General features: G+C 37.5%; 2 protein-coding genes across 3 annotated transcripts in view; both read right to left on the reverse strand.

Annotated features, from left to right (window-relative positions):
- The window catches only part of LOC104053172 (major facilitator superfamily domain-containing protein 1), a 284336-nt gene that overhangs the window by 176846 nt on the left and 88803 nt on the right, over positions 1-18687 (reverse strand). The gene's annotated exons all lie outside the window — the stretch shown is intronic.
- Positions 1-18687, reverse strand: part of IFT140 (intraflagellar transport 140) — a 90362-nt gene that overhangs the window by 65949 nt on the left and 5726 nt on the right. For both annotated transcript variants that reach the window (XM_064462262.1, XM_064462263.1), the window contains exons 2-9: positions 17408-17583; positions 15928-16149; positions 12012-12133; positions 11166-11308; positions 6902-7077; positions 5665-5756; positions 4365-4471; positions 3428-3576 (exon numbers count right to left, since the gene is read on the reverse strand). In XM_064462262.1, the coding sequence (XP_064318332.1) occupies positions 3428-3576; positions 4365-4471; positions 5665-5756; positions 6902-7077; positions 11166-11308; positions 12012-12133; positions 15928-16149; positions 17408-17583 (1187 nt within the window). The remainder of the gene's footprint in view (positions 1-3427; positions 3577-4364; positions 4472-5664; positions 5757-6901; positions 7078-11165; positions 11309-12011; positions 12134-15927; positions 16150-17407; positions 17584-18687) is intronic.

The raw sequence follows: 18687 nt of genomic DNA on the forward strand, positions 1-18687 counted from the left end.
GCACACAGTAGGAGGTGGGGGGGGGGGAAGGAAAAAAAAAATAAATAAAATATCACAATTTCATCTAAGATCTTGAACAGCCACAGCCATGTCCCAAGACAGATGACAGGGGTAGGACAGAATAAACATTTTTATACATATCTATAGTCCTACTATCTAAATACAACTACAGTCAACGATTACGAATTATTACAGATAGACACTACTGTGCTTGTTACCCAGCTACTCAAGCTCCCTTCGCCTAATGGAGAAAGTGTTTTTTAAATTAAAGCCACTTTTCTTTCCTAAGATATTATTGCACCACCTTACATTTACTACTGCAAGAGAGCATCACATATTTAAATGGATTTATAATGCTGTGATCTGTAAAAGCAAGTTGCATGCAGTTTCTTCTTTGATTACCATATTCTTTTCTGCAGTTTTGACAGCTCTTTCAGTCAACATAGTTCAAATGCCCTAGCAAAGAGTACTAAATCAGATGGATAAATAAAGGGGTCCAAAAGTACACTTCTCCCCTTATAGAAGAGTTCAGGTGGAAAGGGACCTTTAAAGGTCATCTAGTCCAATGCCCTGCAATAAGCAGGGACATCTTCAACTAGATCAGGTTGCTCAGAGCCCCTTCCAAACTGACATTGAATACTTCCAGGGATGGGGCATCTACCACCTCTCTGGGCAATCTGGGCCAGTGTTTCACCACACTTGGTGTAAAAAATTTCTTTCTTGTATCTAACCTAGATCTACCCTCTTTTAGCTTAAAATCATCACCCCTTGTCCTATCACAAAACACCCTGCTACAAAGTCTGTCTCCATCCTTCTTATAAGCCCCCTTTAAGCACTGAAAGGCTGCAAGGTTGTCCCCCTGGAGCCTTCTCTTCTCCAGGCTGAACATACCACATTAGCCACAAGCGATCCAAACTCCAGTCTGGAAGCTATAACTATGTGTAGGTGTGCAGGGGTGCTACTCCTGCTCCTTGGCAAGCACAGTCCATAGTTCACTGCACAGCTTCAGCATAGGAGCTCCTTCAGGGCTCGGCCAGGGAGCAGGCAAGAGGGGTTTTGGGTTGGTTTTCTACGTAGTTTGTTTGGGGCTTTTTGTTTGGTTAGGGGTTTGGTTTTTTTTAATCTACCAGAAACCATTCATACAGACAGACTTTCATGGGCTAGAAAAATTATAAGGTTCCCTGGAGCTGCAGAAAACCCCTTTGAAGTCCAACAACTTCCCTGTCCTTGCACAACTGATAAGCTCTATAAACTCTAGGCATATGCCAAGTCTCTAAGGTCTCTCAGAGACCCTTGTTTCCCTCAAAGATATTTGAGATTTCATATTAATTTAATGACATACTGATATTTCTGTGGCTATACCTTTCCAACAACACTGATTTAAATAGTTGTGTTTGGAAATATTTTCATTTTATTCAAGAGCATTATTTAAGAAATAAAGCTATTTTACACTAGATTTAGTTCAGATCAGGTGCATCTGTTGCTGCACAACAGATGAGCCAGAGTGCATTTTGCAGCCACCTATCTTTTGAAGCCACCATATCAGGTTGAAAAAAGATGAGGTTGGCAAGGAATCAAATGAAGTTACTGCTGCCCTTTGACCTCACCATGGTATAAGGCTTTCTATTCTGAGGTTTTCACGGTAATATAGGAAAAGGCTTTTATAGGAATGACCGAAAGATTCCATATGTAAGAATCTTTAAAATATTTTACAAAATATTTTTTTGAATGCAGGGATTAGAATAAAAAATAATCTAGAGTTTCCAGAATTAAAGACAGCTTTATAACATGAGATATGAATGCAGTGATTGTTGACAATTGTTTGGCAATGCTTTTGTTTATGTTAACAAACATTGGGAACAAGGTGCTATTTTTGGGCAGCACTCCATATCCTGTTATCTGGAAAACGCTTGAATGGTCAAGCTGACATAAACACCTCTATCTCTTCCCTTCCCTCAACTTACTGGCAGATGTATGATACACTAATGGCACACACTGTTTCCTATATCCTGGACCTTTTGTTACTGAAGCATCTTAACAAAAGATTTGGGTTCTCCACTTTACTAGTACTTACGTTTTAATTTTGTAAGTAGGACTCTAATACAGACCGTCGCTATGTGCCAACCCAGAGCAAGCACATGCCATTGCTTTTTATATACTTTCCATTCTTATATGAAAACAGAATAAAAGAAAATATAAAATTACCTTCTCTAGAAAAGCACCAGATATATTTGTTTGATATTCATTCCTTCTGAAAAGTAAGGGGTGGTGTTCTCACATATTAAGCACAGCAACAGAATAATCTAAGTTATAACAGAAACTCTGAAAAACCTGGGAAAAAACTTAATAACGGGGTATAACAAACAAACAATACAAAAAATGCTGGAGAACCTAAAAGCACAAGCTTTGCCTTTTAGCAGAATGGTGGTGGTCAAAAAAGCTAACTGCTTGTTAATGTAAAATTTTTAAATTTAAATTTACAACTCTAATGACCAGCATTCTCTTTTGCATATATCAAAATGCTAGTAAGTATAGAATGAGTGTTTGAGCTTACGGTGACAACTGAAAATATTTCAAAACAAACACGCTGCACCCTGACACTTAACAGACAATTGGTTAAAAAACAAATATTATAATGCTATGTATTGTCATAACCTTCAGCATTAAAAATATTGTCAATAGCTGTAGATATGTTTTAAAGCATTGGTTTTGCAAATTTTTAAGAGAAAACTTATCATCCACATCAGTCTGACACTGGCATACATATTATCTAGCAAAAAGGAAACATTTTCTGACAAAAAAGCAGTTGAAAACATTTTTTGTGTAAAAATATAGCATTTCCTTCTAGATGGCACACATTCTCACCAAAGAATATTTGGTTGTAAATACATCTTTATTTCTGTAATACTAAAAGTAAACTTTACACTGAGAAAGTGACTAAAAAGAAGAAAAATACCTCCAAATAAAATAATGCATTTAGTCAGATTTTCTTGCTTGCAATTTTAATAAATTTATGTAAATTTGTCATTTCTGACAATTCATCCTTTCCAGGAAATAATTTCAGGGTGCTGAATCTAAAGAGTTTGTCAGTGAGACATATAACAGAGAGATGTTTGGATTTAAGGATGCAATGACTGTTAATTCTCCCAGACAGAGAGATGTATTTGCATTTCAGTGTGTTATCTTGCTGAGCATTTCAACCCTGCCTATAACAGAATAGCTACAAACAGGTAGTATTTTTGTCCATTTCAATTTTAAGTTACTTGATCCTGATGGCTTTTCCTCCTCCTTCTGAAGGAGGACCAGCCTCTACTGGTGCACTTATCTATATGATAGCAATAATATTCATGTGTTTCACAAAAATCATCTATTTTTCTAATGTTTGTGAAGTCCTACTAATATGCAAGAAGACTCTTCCCTGTCTTACCTTTATCTGAGTGACATTTCCTTCAAGCTCTGTAGGTGCTTGGGGCTTCCACTTCTCCTTGCCCTCCAAAGCCCGTATGCTCTGATCAGATCCTGCTGCTTTCCTCCACATAGCTATTCTCCCTTTGTTAGTACCAGCTGCTAAGAGACCTGCCATTCAAAAACTTTTTAGGCATTTCATATCTTAAACTTCAGAAAAACAAACCCACGTTATACGCAGTAGCAGGCAGCCTAGCTTTGGTTCTAAGGTACTCAGAAGCCACCTTCTAGCAGCATCCATTTCTTTGCCATCCTGCAAACCAACATCCTAGTCCTGAACAGGAGAAACTTTCTGAAGAAACAATGGGAGAAGTTTCATGTCGCAAGGCCCATTTTCCAAGCTACCATATGAAGTTATCTTTTAAATGATCAAGTGACAATTTTATTTTAACCATTTATTTTTGAATAGCTGGTGTTGTAGTCACCATGAGCAAGTCACCATTGAAAACCATTCTAGCAGACACTAGCTATGCCTGTACTGGCAAACAAGGTGATGCATAGGAGTAGCGCTGCAGGAAACATCACTTTTAAGGACCTGATGTCCATTCCACATGTTTGGCGAGTTCTACTTTGCATTAGTTCTAGCGTGGGCTTGTAGACTGAATGCCCATAAAATGTTGGGGTGAATGAGGTGTACTCCAGCTGTACTTGCACCAGTTCAGTGTCTTCAAAGGGAGTCCAGATGTGTGCCGGGAGACAACTCCACACTGAGACAGTGTGGTGATTATCAAATGATCTCATTGTACCTTCAAAAGTACACTCCTGATCTGAACTAACACATGCTGTTACTGAAACCCTCAGTAACAAGACAAACATACTGAAATGACTACAGGGCACTGAAGGCTGAGGTTTGACAAGGTTTAGGATCCAGAGATCACAGCTGCCATGTTATTTCTCACCTTTAGCACAGCAATAAGAAACACAGTTAATACATTCTCCTCCCTCAAAGCCAAATTGCACATCTGGGGAGAGCACATAGTTGTCGTCTCGGTCCAAATCCCAGAACCTAAGGTACACAAAACAAGAGTGTTAACAATGCTTTTCCTCCAGGTGTCTTGCTAAACACAGTCAATAGGATGCTGTACATGGCATTAATTTGCTATTTCCATAATGCCCAGATCATTCAATTTTTAAAATTAAATTGCCAGCAGCTGCCTCTGGAATGTGAATTTCTTAACAATCTCCTTCCTTTTCCTTTGACTTTTTCATCTGTAGCATGTTTTATGATATTCTCCTATGAAGAAAGGAGTCAGAATCAAACCCAGCTTTAAGAATAAAAGAGAGAAAGAAAAAGAAAACAAGTGAAATCTAGTTCCAATTTTCCTCCTCCCTACTTATGCTTCCTCCTCTATTTTAATAATATTCCTTGGTTGAGCATTAGTCCTTTGGATTCCAAATTTATTTTCTAGAACTAAACATTGTCCAAAGTATTCCTTCTTGATACTCGGTCTTTAGCACATTTTCACAAAACTAACAGATTATTTTGTCTCACAGTAGCATATAAAGGCTCAAGAAAGTGAACTACTGATGTTAACAGAACACCCCCACCCCCCAAAAAAAAGTTAGAAGAAATAGGTAGAGCAAGTTCATAGTAAAGACAGGAAAAAGATGTAATACTTTTTTAAAAAACAAGATGCAAAAAGATAAAAACTACAGAACATGGTAACATAGCAGCATGGCAAAGTAACATACTTAGTTTAAAGAATTAGGGATAGAAGTAACTGAAACACTTGTCTTATATTACAGTAACAGAAAAACGTCCTGAAAAGCAAGCCCTTTTTTTCCTGTTGCTGATGCTATAACTACCCCAAGAATCAAACAACAATGGAAAGAACAGCAAAGTGGGTATCATCTTCATGCAAAAAACCCCAAATGGATATATTTTCAGAAGAAATCTATAACAGCACATAAGGAAAGGAAAGGATTTGGGTAGTACTGCCTGACAAAATAAAATAACTAGAGAAAAAGAAAGATATACAGATTAGTTTCTATTCTCAAGGAAGCAGGTTTTTCATTTCATTTCTCTATTTATTTTGGGAAACAAAATTAGAAAATACTGGGATTTTTTTCATTATTGGTAAAACCAAAACAAAACAAGAAACAACAGTTTGGTAAAATATTTAGTGTGTTGCAGATCGTAAATCTTTAAGTTGGCACTTCTCATGGACAGCCAGAACAGCTTTAAAATCAGATTCTTACCTGATTACTGTCTCCCCTAGTGCTGTAACAACAAGGCTATGGTCTATTAAAATTATGTCTGCAGAATGACCTGTCTTCCCACTCAACTTCACCTGTAAACCATAAGTAAATAAATTTACCGAAGGTAGGAGGAACACACTGAAAGACAGCAAGCATCTGAATTGCCTAGTTTGGCTAAAATATTAAAAGGTAAGAATAACTAGACCTGTCTGTCAGTTCAAATAGACCAATAGTTTCTAGAAAGGTTGGACTAGATGATCCCTGAGGTCCTTTCCAACCTGTGATTCTGTGATTTCTCTCAGACTGCTAAACGTATCAAGTATATGATGTATAAATTTAATAAGAGAAACCTTGTAATGGGTTAATTAAGTAGGATAAGTAAATTAAGGAGCATTTTTTTCTCTTATAGTAGATCTTCTCTTAGAACTTGGTAATGATTGCTTTAAAATGTGAAATACCAAATCTTACTCCTAGTCAAAAATAAGAAACAATTAATAAGAAGTAGACACTCCTGTAATACACAAGTGCCCATCTTTTTCAATCTGAAAGGAAAAAAAAAACCTTAGGAATGTGAAGGTTTGGGTTCTATCTCCCCAAGCAGTATTCTCCAACAGTACAGTGTTTTATTGGAGCCAAGGCGATTGTAAATTAGTCTGGTTTTTGCCCCTATACAAAAAATTTTGGGTCACTACATTACTATTTGTGATTCTGTGACTTGTGGGTTATTTTTTAAAGCCTATGCAGCTGTGAAGAACACTTTCACAATGTGAGAATCAAGCCATCAATCAGACTTGCAAAGACAATATCACCAAGAGGAGGTACTGCTCCTATTAATCTGAAAGACAAGACAGCTTTGAGCAACCAATGACAATAAAACCGAGGATGCAGATTATCAACTATTTATCCAAAAGACATTTTAACAAATATTTGATTATACTGGAATTTTCAATTCTTTAATTCACTAAGACAAGGTAACTGAAGTATAAAAGGATTAACATGGGGTAAAAATGAAAGACACTAAGAAAAAAGGAAGGCAATATGAAAACCATCTTTCTAAGTTCAATAACACATCGCTCTTCCATTTCTAAATGAGCATTTGTTTGCTCATCAAGGTGTTATCCAAGAAACAAAAGTGAGAGCTGATTCATTTGTAAGCAAAAAAGTGATAATCAGAAAACCCCAAAGAACTGTTATCAAGATTAAACATTGCAACTTTACCCTGTAATCTGACTCTTACCTTCACAAGCTCTTCTGCCTCTCCCTCAAGAGGAACTGCATGCAAGGACATCTGCAGGTTCTCTGTTATTACAACTAAAACATCTCTTTCCTCCAAGAACAGAAGCTTTTGGACCAGACTGTCTGTGGACAATACATGCCTTGTCTTTCCCTTCTCACTCACGTAATGCACAGAGCCTGTAGTACACATAAACAAGGTACAGGTTTAGATAATGGTTTTTAGCTACAAAAACCAAAGTCACTGCTTTCTACCTTAATAAAATATTCCTCAAGTGCTGAGATGGTAAAAATAATCACAATTCTTTTGCCTTCTAGTTTGTCTCAGGATAAAGACTATGACAGTTGACCAGAACAACAAAACAAAACTTATTCACTTTTTCCCCACATATGAAATCCAGAAGGGAATCATTTAAATACCATAATTTAAATAATTTTAAAATAAAATTAAACTTTCTGCACATGTGTGCATGAATGATGGCTTCTGAAATGCTCAGTATTAATAATAATTTGTGAAAGAAGAACAGCAGCTAAGAATTGGTACGATTTACAGCAGCGTCTAGATTATGGAAAACTGGATATGAAGTTCTTCATTGCTTAGAAACACGCCACCACGCACACTAAATACAGGTTTTCTGCATTCATTTCACGAGCAAATGAGATAGTGTCTTTATAAGACCACTGACAAAATTGTCTGTGACCTGGCAGTTACAGCACATATCAACATTTTAAAAGCCATTATCATTTGGTTAAATTGTAATACTGTATAAAACATGCACAGGTCTACCCAGTGAAAAATCCTAGAATTAGCAAAGCTGTTTGCAAACTGTATTACAGAAATAACCCAAACGAATGAAGTCATTGAAATCTGACAGATCTCATGCCACACAAATTCATAATTCCTTACAAAATCATGGTATCATATAAATGTGGCATTTCAAACCAGTGCAAATTTAAAAATTAATTTTGAAATTTTTTAATTAATATTTTATTTGAAATTAATAAATATGAAATTAAATAATATTTTCCCCAAAAAAGGTGAAGTTGAAAACACAAATGTATAAGAATGGACATTGAGGATCCACACTAAAATGTATCCAAGAGGCAATATGATGTATCTAATTTAAAAGGATGTTTTAAGACATTTGCAAGAGTTTTGGAAATTATCATCCTCTATATTCCAACTATATAAAGAAAATTCAAACTCTCCCACCTCCTCCCACACTGCTTCGTTTTCCCCTGACATAAAACACTGAAGAGATAATTTCATTCATCTCTCTGGTTAAATCAAAGAATGCTTTAGGTTGGAAGGGACCTTTAAAGATCATCTACTTCCAGCCCTCCCTGCCATGCACATCTTCAACTAGATCAGGTTGCTCAGAGCCCCTTCCAGCCTGACAATGAACACTTCCAGGGATGGGGCACCCACAACTTCTCTGAGCAACTTGTTCCAGTATCTCACCACACTCATGGTAAAAAATTTCTTCCTTGTATCTAACCTAGATCTACTCTCCTTTATCTTAAAACCATCACCCCTTGTCCTATCACAACAGGTCTTGCTATGAAGTTTGTCCCCATCTATCTTATAAGCCTCCTTTAAGTATTGAAAAGCCCCAGAGCCTCCTGTTCTCCAGGCTGAACAATCCCAACTCCCTCAGCCTGTCCTCATGGGAGAGGTTCTTCCATCCCCCTAATCATTTTGTGGCCTCCTCTGGACCCCCTCCAACAGGTTATGTCTGTCCTGTGCTGAGGACCCCAGAGCTGGATGCAGCACCCCAGGTTGGGTCTCACCGGAGCAGAACAGAGGGGCAGAATCCCCTCCCTCAACCTGCTGGCCACGCTGCTGGTGATGCAGCCCAGGATATGGTTGGCTGCCCGGGCTGCAAGCGTACATTGCCAGCTCGTGTCCAATTTTTCATCCACCAGGACCCTCAATTCCTTCTCCACAGGGCTGCTCTCAATCCCTTCATAACCCAGTCTGTACTGACACCAGGGATTGATGGGATAGTTCTCCAATGCATCATTTTCTGTCACACAGATATCTGTTTATTGCAGTAATCAATCACCTACTCAATCTCAGTTTTATTGGATCTTTTACAAGAAATGGACAGTCCCTTGATTTTATTTGCTGTCTGAATTTTTTTCTTACGTTAAATTAACCTTCTATACTTGGATATTACCATCAAAGTATCAGGTATCGCACAGACAACGTTACCCACTATTTTGAAGCTACTTAGGCGGTATGGGAGAGGGTTATAGTTTTCTGAGTAACTTTAAGAAAGTTTTCACGCTGTATCACACAAGAGACTAAGCTCAAAAGTTAACAAATCTGAGCTAGTTAAGTAGAGCACATAATTCCAAGATTCGGAAGACAAAAAGCAGCAGAAAGTGTATGCTGTTTAGGAAATCCAAAGGGGGCCAGTGGAGGATTATTACTCATGACCTAAAATGTCTGTAGTGAAGACAAACAATGGCACATTCAGTAACTCAGGATGACTTCCACTATTCAGGTTATGTCCCAATACCTGTGCCAGTCATCTCAAATGCTCAGTAATGAAGATGATTCCTTGTGGTCATGGAAAGTGTTGCAAAACAACCTCCGAAAATTGTTATCAGTTCATGTATGCTCTCCTGAGAAAAGCATCTCACGTCACATATTACCCAAATTGCAACATATTACCCAAATTACAGCAATGATCAAGTGCTTTGGAAACATTTAAAAATATCTAGACTAATAAATACTTAAAACTTGAGAGGTTTTTTCATTTTGTTTAGGGCTTTTTAGAAAAGCTTAACTGTTTATTTAGTTTTGCCTTAAAAGATGCTCTACTGTCTTCAGTCAAATCTCTTCTGAGATATTTAAAAGCATGCAGTAAGAATGGTGTTGGGTTTCTTTTAATTCATTTTTATTAAACAAATGAATGGGCTGAGAATCCATACTTCAGAGGAAGCTTACTGGTTGCATTTAAACCCTACGAAAACATTAACTGATTATGAAGTTATGACAGATCACTAACTAGATGAAGAACTGGGTCCAAAATACACATGCCCAAATCAACCTAGACAATAAGACTGCTCAAAAGAAACAGTGTCATTTGACTGAAATTTGGAAAGCTTGAACAGGAGGCCCAAGAAACAAGATGTGAAGGACAGCCACTGGCAGGGTACAGTCTGTCCCTAGATGGAGCTGTATACCACCATGACAGCTGCTTTGAGAGCACAGCTACTCAAAGACTCCTTGTCCATTTAAGAAGTGCCTGTACCCCTTTTTCATCTGAATGGTTCACATCTAGTAAAGAGGCTTGTAACTCACAAATCAACTGAAGGTACAGCCCACTGTGCTGCAAAACATACACACAGCTGGACAATGCCACTCCAGTAATCGTATGGAAGCTATACTGGTGCAAATGATGGGTCTCATACTTGACAATGTAAACACTGAATCAAACCGTAATTGAGCTGCAGAACTAGCATAACTTAACTGTTTTTCAGAGTAGTTAATGCTTGAATTGAGAGGATTACCTACTTGAATCACCTACCAGAAACACACTCATGACAACACTTGTCACACACATTCTGGCTCCTGTCCAAAGAGTTAACAGGTTAGAGAGAAAAAAGGCAACATGAGGGCACCTAGGGTAGGAAGACAATGAGCTGGGAACAAAATAGTACCCATAAGAGTAAAAGGGAGAGGAAAAGATAAATGGCAAGGACGAAACAACACTTGGAAGAAAACTAACTAAACAGATATTCAGACCTTTTTGCTTCCTTAGACTGAAGCCTCATTTCAAAGCATGAGAGAAAAAATAAATTAAAAATTTATATTAAAGAGTATGTTCTAGAAAAAAAACCAAACAACTTTCTTTTGCCTATTTCTAGAAAAAAAAAACAAACAAAAAATACATGCATTATTTTGAAGCTTAGCACAAAATGGCAACAAATTCTAATTTTATTTACATTTAGGTGTAAGAGATCACTGTCCTTACACTAACTTCTCCAGGAACCTGACTAATCCAATATCTATGGTGTCCTTTTGGAGGTGACTCACCCTGAAGATGCAAAGATTTTAATAATTTTATTAATTTCTTCTTACCAAACATTCTTCAACACCTATGAATACTCTATCCCTTTGGATATTTGAATGTGATGGATATATGGATATACTCTACACATTGAATAGATGGAAACAGGACTATCATGCACTGAGCTATTTTGAAGCATTAAGGAGACAAATTTCCGGCAGAGTGGAAAACTGGTTTTGCTCTTACCATCTGTCAAAGTGATAAAGAAGGACAGGCCTTCCTGGAGTCCAATTTTCAGAGGTGTTCCCGTTCCAGCTTTCCTCCAGTTAAACATATCCAACGCCTTCTCATCACCACCCACAGCTGCTTTTGCCAGCTGAACAAAGTCCCTGCAGGCAGAGATAATTCATTTCCAATTCCTTACATAACAGAGTCTTTCCATCTCATAAAATGCATGAGTAGCTAATAAAACATATTGTAAAGAGAGAGTAAAGATATTTCATACACTGACTGGAAAAAGGACAAACTTTAAAAGATACCATGTAAAATCTTAATACTAGGGTTTTTTGCATTGCTTCACTGTTTTTTCCAGAGCATTACTATTTTTACGGAGATATGAAACCAAAGTGGCCCAGACAAGGAAAATTCTGTTGTTTTTTTTTTTCTACAGGTGTTTCCTATTTCTTGCTTGGAGAGGAAAGAAATTATAATGTTTAAGAACTGACTTTTAATTATTCTTGCCATTAATTTAATGGATAATTGTGCTTTCAGTGTGCTTTCTCCTTTTCACTGTGAGCAACACTGTTAATTAAAAGAACTAAAGGAAGAAGAGTCTACAGCAACAGAGAGAAAGGTATGGACAAAAGGAAGAAGATCCATTGCTGCATACAGGACACAAGCAGCCGGCTACAATAGTGGGAGAAGAACTTGGAAATAAAGGAGAGTTAGGAGAAGAACTTTTTATATATATCTGTATGTATGTATGTATGTATGTATCATTTAAAAAAAAGTTTGTGAGCAGGATTTTCTTTCTGTGGAACAAGAGAAAGACCTGGTCTATGTAGCAGTGCTCTCACAGGGCACAACACTTACTCGCCGGGAGGGGGTGGTCGAAAGACACAGTGAGACAGACATTTTCCATACTCTTGTTTCAGCAGGGCAGGACCCTGCACTCTGCCTCGCTGGTCCATTCTCCATAGAATCAAGACGCCATGCTAGAAAAAGATAACAGTTAATTCATTACACTTTGCACACAGATGAGAATCCAAACTCTGGCTATCCAATGCAGAAAAAACTAAAAATTTTACTGACAGTGCAACACATTTCCTTTCATTTAGTTGACACATACAACTACTCCCACTTAAAACTAAGCCACAAGGAATAAAAATTATCTTTAAACGTCATATTATTTGCTAATTAAAATCAAGTTATCTAAAAAAGCATGCTGGTCATATCCATTCCCAGTAAAACAGCACTGCCAGAGCAATTAAATGGAACAGCCCTGGGTTTCCTCCAGAAGCAGCACATGCAAATATTGGTTTAGATAACTCCCATTCCACTTTTTTCTTGCAAGTAGTCTGACTGCTGAAAGAAAAGATATTGAGATAAAGGATAGTAAAGCATAAGACATGTCTCCCTGAGTAAATGCAGATAACAGTGATAGAGATGAGCATGGGTATATGATTAGACACATGTGAAATGACAGGATGCAGATAGTCTAAGGAAATAATTTCAGAATTTCTGGGCCTTTCCTCTTCATTCAGAGTAGACATTAAATTACAATAAGAATTCATTTTTAGAAACAGAACTTAATACCTAGAAGAATCATAGATGCTAAAGAAAGGAAGACTGGTTAGCTAATTAATTCAACAGTAGTCAATATAAGTTAGCCCTCAGAGCCTGGCACAGGTACTGAAGGTAACATGCATTTTGCAGTGCCAGATCAGAATGAGCACCAAACCCCTGGTGACTGGAAAGAACAGAGAAGGCAGAGAAGCAAAAAGACAGTTCAGCCTGACAATCCCATTAACCACCCCAGCAAGCTGACTTACACTACAGCCTCACAGCTGGAATTTTAAGATTTTTATTTATTGTTGCTATTATGTTAGTGCTTAGGGAACCAAACTGCATTTGGAGGCCCCCTGTGTAAGCATTACATGAACAAAACAGCAACAATTTGCAATATCAAGTTCAATCTCATTTTATTTCATTAATATATATAATAATACAGTGGTATAATTTGCTCGATTTTTCTTTATTGTTTTCAGTGAAGTATAATCTTCCTAGAAGTGAAAGACAGTAGCAGTGGTACACTCTAAACCCTTATTCTTCACAATCCTAACTAGAAGCCACACAAAATGCAGCGGAAGCCTTCCAAGGTACCATGTCTATTTTTTCCCTAAGAATCAAGAATCCACTTACTTCAGCAGTAAGATGACAATATTTATACCACCCAAAAACTGTTTATGAAGTGCAATGCTGTCTCTTACAGCTTAAAGAATGTGACACAGCTGTGCATCTGCAAAACTGCTGTACTCCTCTTCCAAGAGGCCACTTGCGATTCATACCATGTTTGCTGATTACCTCTGGAAATCACAGGATCCTATGATCTGAAAGTTCATGTCCTGGCGTTTCCTCCTCTAACTTTTCCCTCAGTTTTAAATATCACCAAGCTCCAGGGATCCCAACGAAGAACACCTGCACCATTTATAAGCTGGAGAAAGAGCCTGCAGCTTCATAAAGCTGTTGACCTTCCTTCCATCCCATTCTACATATCCTATCCTGTATCCAGATAACCTAGCTGCAAACTCAGTTCTGAGTTTGGAACACATGAGATTGGAAATAAAAAATGCTCACCACCTTTTCTCAGTGTGACTGGTTATAGAAAGGATAGAACTGGTCTGTATTCAAATGGTATTTAAAAAGCACAAAGGACATTGACCTTACAATCGGTAAGACAACTCAAAGCTTTAGCTTCTTGTTAGGAAGGCTATTTGCCTTATAAGTAGGCTTTCATTATAGAAAGCGCCTAGAACCTTAGGATTCTTTTGTGTGATTGAAGCCTGGAAGTCATCCATGTTATTTGTTACTTAAAACACAAGTTAAGAGCTTCTGATTTTCACAGCATCCTATGCCAACTTTAGGACATTATTTTCAAATAATTTTCTTGCAACTCAGGATTTATGATGACTGAATGTTCTCAGCTGAGCACTCTCGCTTATGAAGTCCCAGCGAAGATAAACAGAAACCAAATCAGGGCCCAAATATTTATCTCCTTTCTAAGGGTATGCCTCTAATATGAGAAGAATATGATGCTGGCAGCACTCACCCAGTGGAAGTTACCCAAATACAAACCTTCATGGGAAATGTTTTAAAAATAAACTTAAAAGCTATTGGAAAAGACGTACGAAATTAAGTATACCAATGCTGCACATCAGACCTTGATACAATGAAATGAGTGTACAACACAATGCATGAGCGGGCCAACCCAGAGCAGTACTGGGCAGAGACACCATCTCGGAGCTAGCCACAGGATGCTGAACCAGCTGCGTGCTCAGCCTAGCAAGCCCAGGCTCTTAGCAAGTCTGGTTAGCTCAAGCTGGCCCCTACACACACAGCTGCAGGACCCACATTTCATTGACCAGCGAGTACCTTGAACTGTGCTCAGCTCTGTTTCCATGTCTGCAGACGGTAATACATCATAACATTATTTTGCAATAATGAACTTGTCCAAGTTCAAATGTGCTGCTGTTCCATCTTTCCAAATACTGCAATAGAAACTACGTGAAACTGAAGACCATCTGTGTCAACACATGCACAGGCTTTGTTTTGTCATGTTAAGGTATCTCCTTGAAACCAGTGCTTATCATACTTTAATTAGTACTCTTATCAGGACCAGTTAGGATGAGTCTAGAAAATTGCTAAGCTTCCCTATAAGAATGGCTATATATGTTTTAGTGTGCCTTCATTACTGTGATATGACACCAAACAAATCAATTTGAAAAAAGTTTGTTGATAAATGTGGGGTTAATGTAGGCTGTGGCTACATTAATGTATTATTCACATATAAATAAGGCCTTAAGGCCTCATTACACTGTGTGTTACCTTCTTCCGTCTGGGCAGCATTTTCTCTGTTCTAATAAAGAAGATAAATTAATTTTTTTACTCAATTTTTAATTTCTGCCAAAGGCAGCGACAGAATTTTACAAAAAATTATTTTAAATTGTATTTTCCTCTGACATATATAGGTAAGAATTCTCAAAAAGCAGAACTGAAATTCTTGGACAAGCTCAAGTTTATACCAGGGAACATATAGAAAAACCCACTTTTTTTTTTTTTCATTTGCTGACTCAAGAACTGGCAAAACCAGAATCTTCGATGAATACTTAATCCAGAATCTAAATATTCAATAGCTAGTTTCTCATTTCGCTACATAAAAGAGTAATAAGCTCCTCAAGAAATAAGACCGTCACATTTCAAGTATTTCCACAACATATTTTCCATACAATACATTTGACTCATTTTTAGAGTACTAATAAAAACAGAACAAGAGAGATTAACATGGGGGTTTTGTACATAAGTGAGCATTGCTATGCACTCGCTACAGATTAATATGTTGTCACCAGAATTTGTTTCTCAACGTTTAGGCTTTATTCCCGAGTCTGACACAAAATCAGTGCATAGACAGGAGCAAATAATTCAATTTGTCTATGCCTCAATTACCCCATCCATTAAATAGCCTTAAACCCTAATCTACTGCTCAGCACATACTGAGATTAGATACACTTTTATTTAAAGATTAAAACAGCAACAAGTACTGTAAAAAAAGTTAAAACACTGAAATTTTATTTTATTCCCTAACAGTTTTAATTTGTACCTAAAGCAAGGAAATTTATCTCCCCTGCTACTATCCCTTCCCCTACCAATCCGTCCCGTAATCCCTTCCCATCACAGGGCTTGCAACACTCTATTCCACATCAAACACATATTTGGCATTTCAACTACTCACCCTATCACCAGCCACAAGGCAGGTACCATTTGTACTCCAGTTTAGGACTGTAATTTCGGCGTTGTGATTCGGTGGTACAGTGTGGTGCTCCTTGTCTTGTTTGTTCAGTACCACAACTTCTCCTGTCTCCCAGCCTGCTGCAATAATCGGTCTGGAAGGGTGCCAGGAAAGTGAAGTGACCTGAAAGCTTCTCTCAACACGTGCATCAGACACATGTTCTCCCTGCAGTCGGAAATAAAGTGCAAGCTCGGTACAATGGAAACTCGGTACAAAGATGCAGCTACACCTTCAGATTCGCTTCCCAGTCAACAAGGTATTTTCCTGTGATAAAAAGCTGGCATGTAATACAGCTTCCTGCAAGAGATACTAAGTGGCTACACAAATTCTCTTTACAGCTATTTCACGTGCATAAAAATGTGCTACAACATGCAGTACATCCACTTGAAAATTGCTAATGAAAACACAGCAGTGTTAAGTGACTGCCTCACTCCGCTTTTCCAGGCTATTCTCCCCTCACAGCATACACAAGCAGCTCTCACTGAATATCAAGCTTTTACTCCTGTATGAACAACGAGAAGGCTTCAAGCACATTTCAAGGTAAAAAACCCAACTTTTGAAAAAGAAGCACCTCACTAAGGACACAGATTAAACTAATGCTTAAACAGCTCTTAAAGGCAGACACTCCTTTCTGCACAGTTTGCAATAAGATTTCAGGCAAATCATTTAACCTCTCTACATATTTATTTTTCCATTTATAAAATTTGGAAGACAATCTTTCATAATGTACTTCCAAAAGTACACATTTTATAGGCTACTTATATTAACAGACATAAACCTTTCCAGTATGTCTGCTGCTAGATAGCTTGTAGTACCGTTTCCCTAAATAGCACATTTTTTTCCTGAAAATTATGCAAACCAAAGTCCTACGCAAGCCTCTTGTGTAAAGTTTAAAGTATGCAAAGGAAATATCTCCCCACAGGCAGAAACTATACTAAGAAACAACCTACTCAAATGGAACAAGCTGAGTCTAGCAAATCAGCTCAGTCTCAAGGTGGAAGAATGATTTGGGGATTTTATTTACATTTCTTAGTACATTTTATTAACTTAGAGTTTAAAAAAAAAAGCAGCAGCATGTGTCCATTTTACTCTTAAGCCTGAAATTCTCATACCATGAGAAGTAAAAAGCGAATCAGTAACCATCACAAACAAGACTGAAAGGCTGTAAAAATTAAATTTCAATTGAAAGATCAATTTAATTTACAAAGACCTTTTTATAAAATATATGCAATCAGTAGCTGATTACTCTGACATGTGCTAGATAGCACAGGACATGGATAGCAATTAAAATCCAGAGACATGGATTCAAGGAGCATAAGTAAGGCTGTAAATATAGACATATATATATATACACACACAAAAAGTGAAGTTTCAAACCAGCAAAATGGTATCAAGCCTAAAAGCAAAGTTGTTGATTATTCACCTGTTCCAGGTAGATATCTACACAGCCCCCAGATGCTGTGCTGATGGAAGCGACTGCCAGGAGTGGATGAAGTGGGTGCCATGCTATATGAGAAGGGGAGGCAACTGAATCGGGAGCTTCTGTTCGATGATTCACATACACAGCCATAACAACAGAAGCTGTCACAGACTGCAAACCTGTACAAGGAAAACAACTGTTTCTAACAGGTATGATTAAGTATATAATATATACATATACGTGTTATATGTAATACATACACTATATATAACAAAAGTATGTTTAAAAAACGGGGAAAAATAAAGCTACAGCATCATCTTGTCAATATACACAGACATGAAAAAGGTCAAAGTGGTATTTTTAAAAAATATCAAGGAATACTGAGCCTTGTCGTCTGTAAATTCATAGCGTGCATAGGGTAGTACCAACCTCTCACCAGCAGCTTGTGCTGGTGGGTTTCAGAGGACTCTGAAATAACTCAGCATTTACCAGAAAGCTACTTCCAGTACTTCATATCCAAAGATGTCAGTTAATGTACAGACAAGAGTGATTTTATGTTGTAAAGTCTCATATCTTGGCTTTCAAAGTAAGTTTTAACAGCTGTCACCACTCTGGAGGTTGTACTGTTAAAATTACACCAGATTAGTTTAACTCATACTATCTGTTATCTGTATTTGAACTATTACCTACATTTGAATGAAAATACTCAATAAGTGCTGATGTTGAGGAAAAGAACCTGAAATCAATGCTCTTTTCAGAGTTGTGTGTCAGAAATGGAAGAAGTCACTAAGAATCTTTACTATCTTATACACAGAGAAGGTCTTTGGGATTCATGTTCTGTGGTCTTACTGGCTTGGTTTCAAAAGAAAAACAGATGGGGAAAAACACCTCAAGAGTTATTAGCAAATAATGTCAAGACTGAGGGAAAAAAACCAAACCAAAACAAAACCCCAAACAACCATGAAAGGTTTAAGAGACTCCCTTCACATTGCATGTGAAGAGACTTTTTCTTCTGCACAGCTAAACCATGAGTTAAAAACCTGCAGGCACATGTATGCACAACAGTTAGATCTGCCCAAGTCACCAACTGGACACTGATGCAGAATGTAAAATGGACATAAACAAAATCTTGTTTTAAAGACTCTTTACTTCAAATATTCTGTCAGTGCTTAAAATAAATTGCTTGCTTTAAGAAGGCTGTCTTCCCTCCCCCCAGAAACAAAAATGAAATCAGATTCAGCACCTTTGACTAGACAGGTTAGAAAGGTGGGCAAAATTTTTAA

Source organism: Phalacrocorax carbo, chromosome 10 (genome assembly GCF_963921805.1).
Source record: "Phalacrocorax carbo chromosome 10, bPhaCar2.1, whole genome shotgun sequence".
Classification (NCBI taxonomy): domain Eukaryota; kingdom Metazoa; phylum Chordata; class Aves; order Suliformes; family Phalacrocoracidae; genus Phalacrocorax; species Phalacrocorax carbo.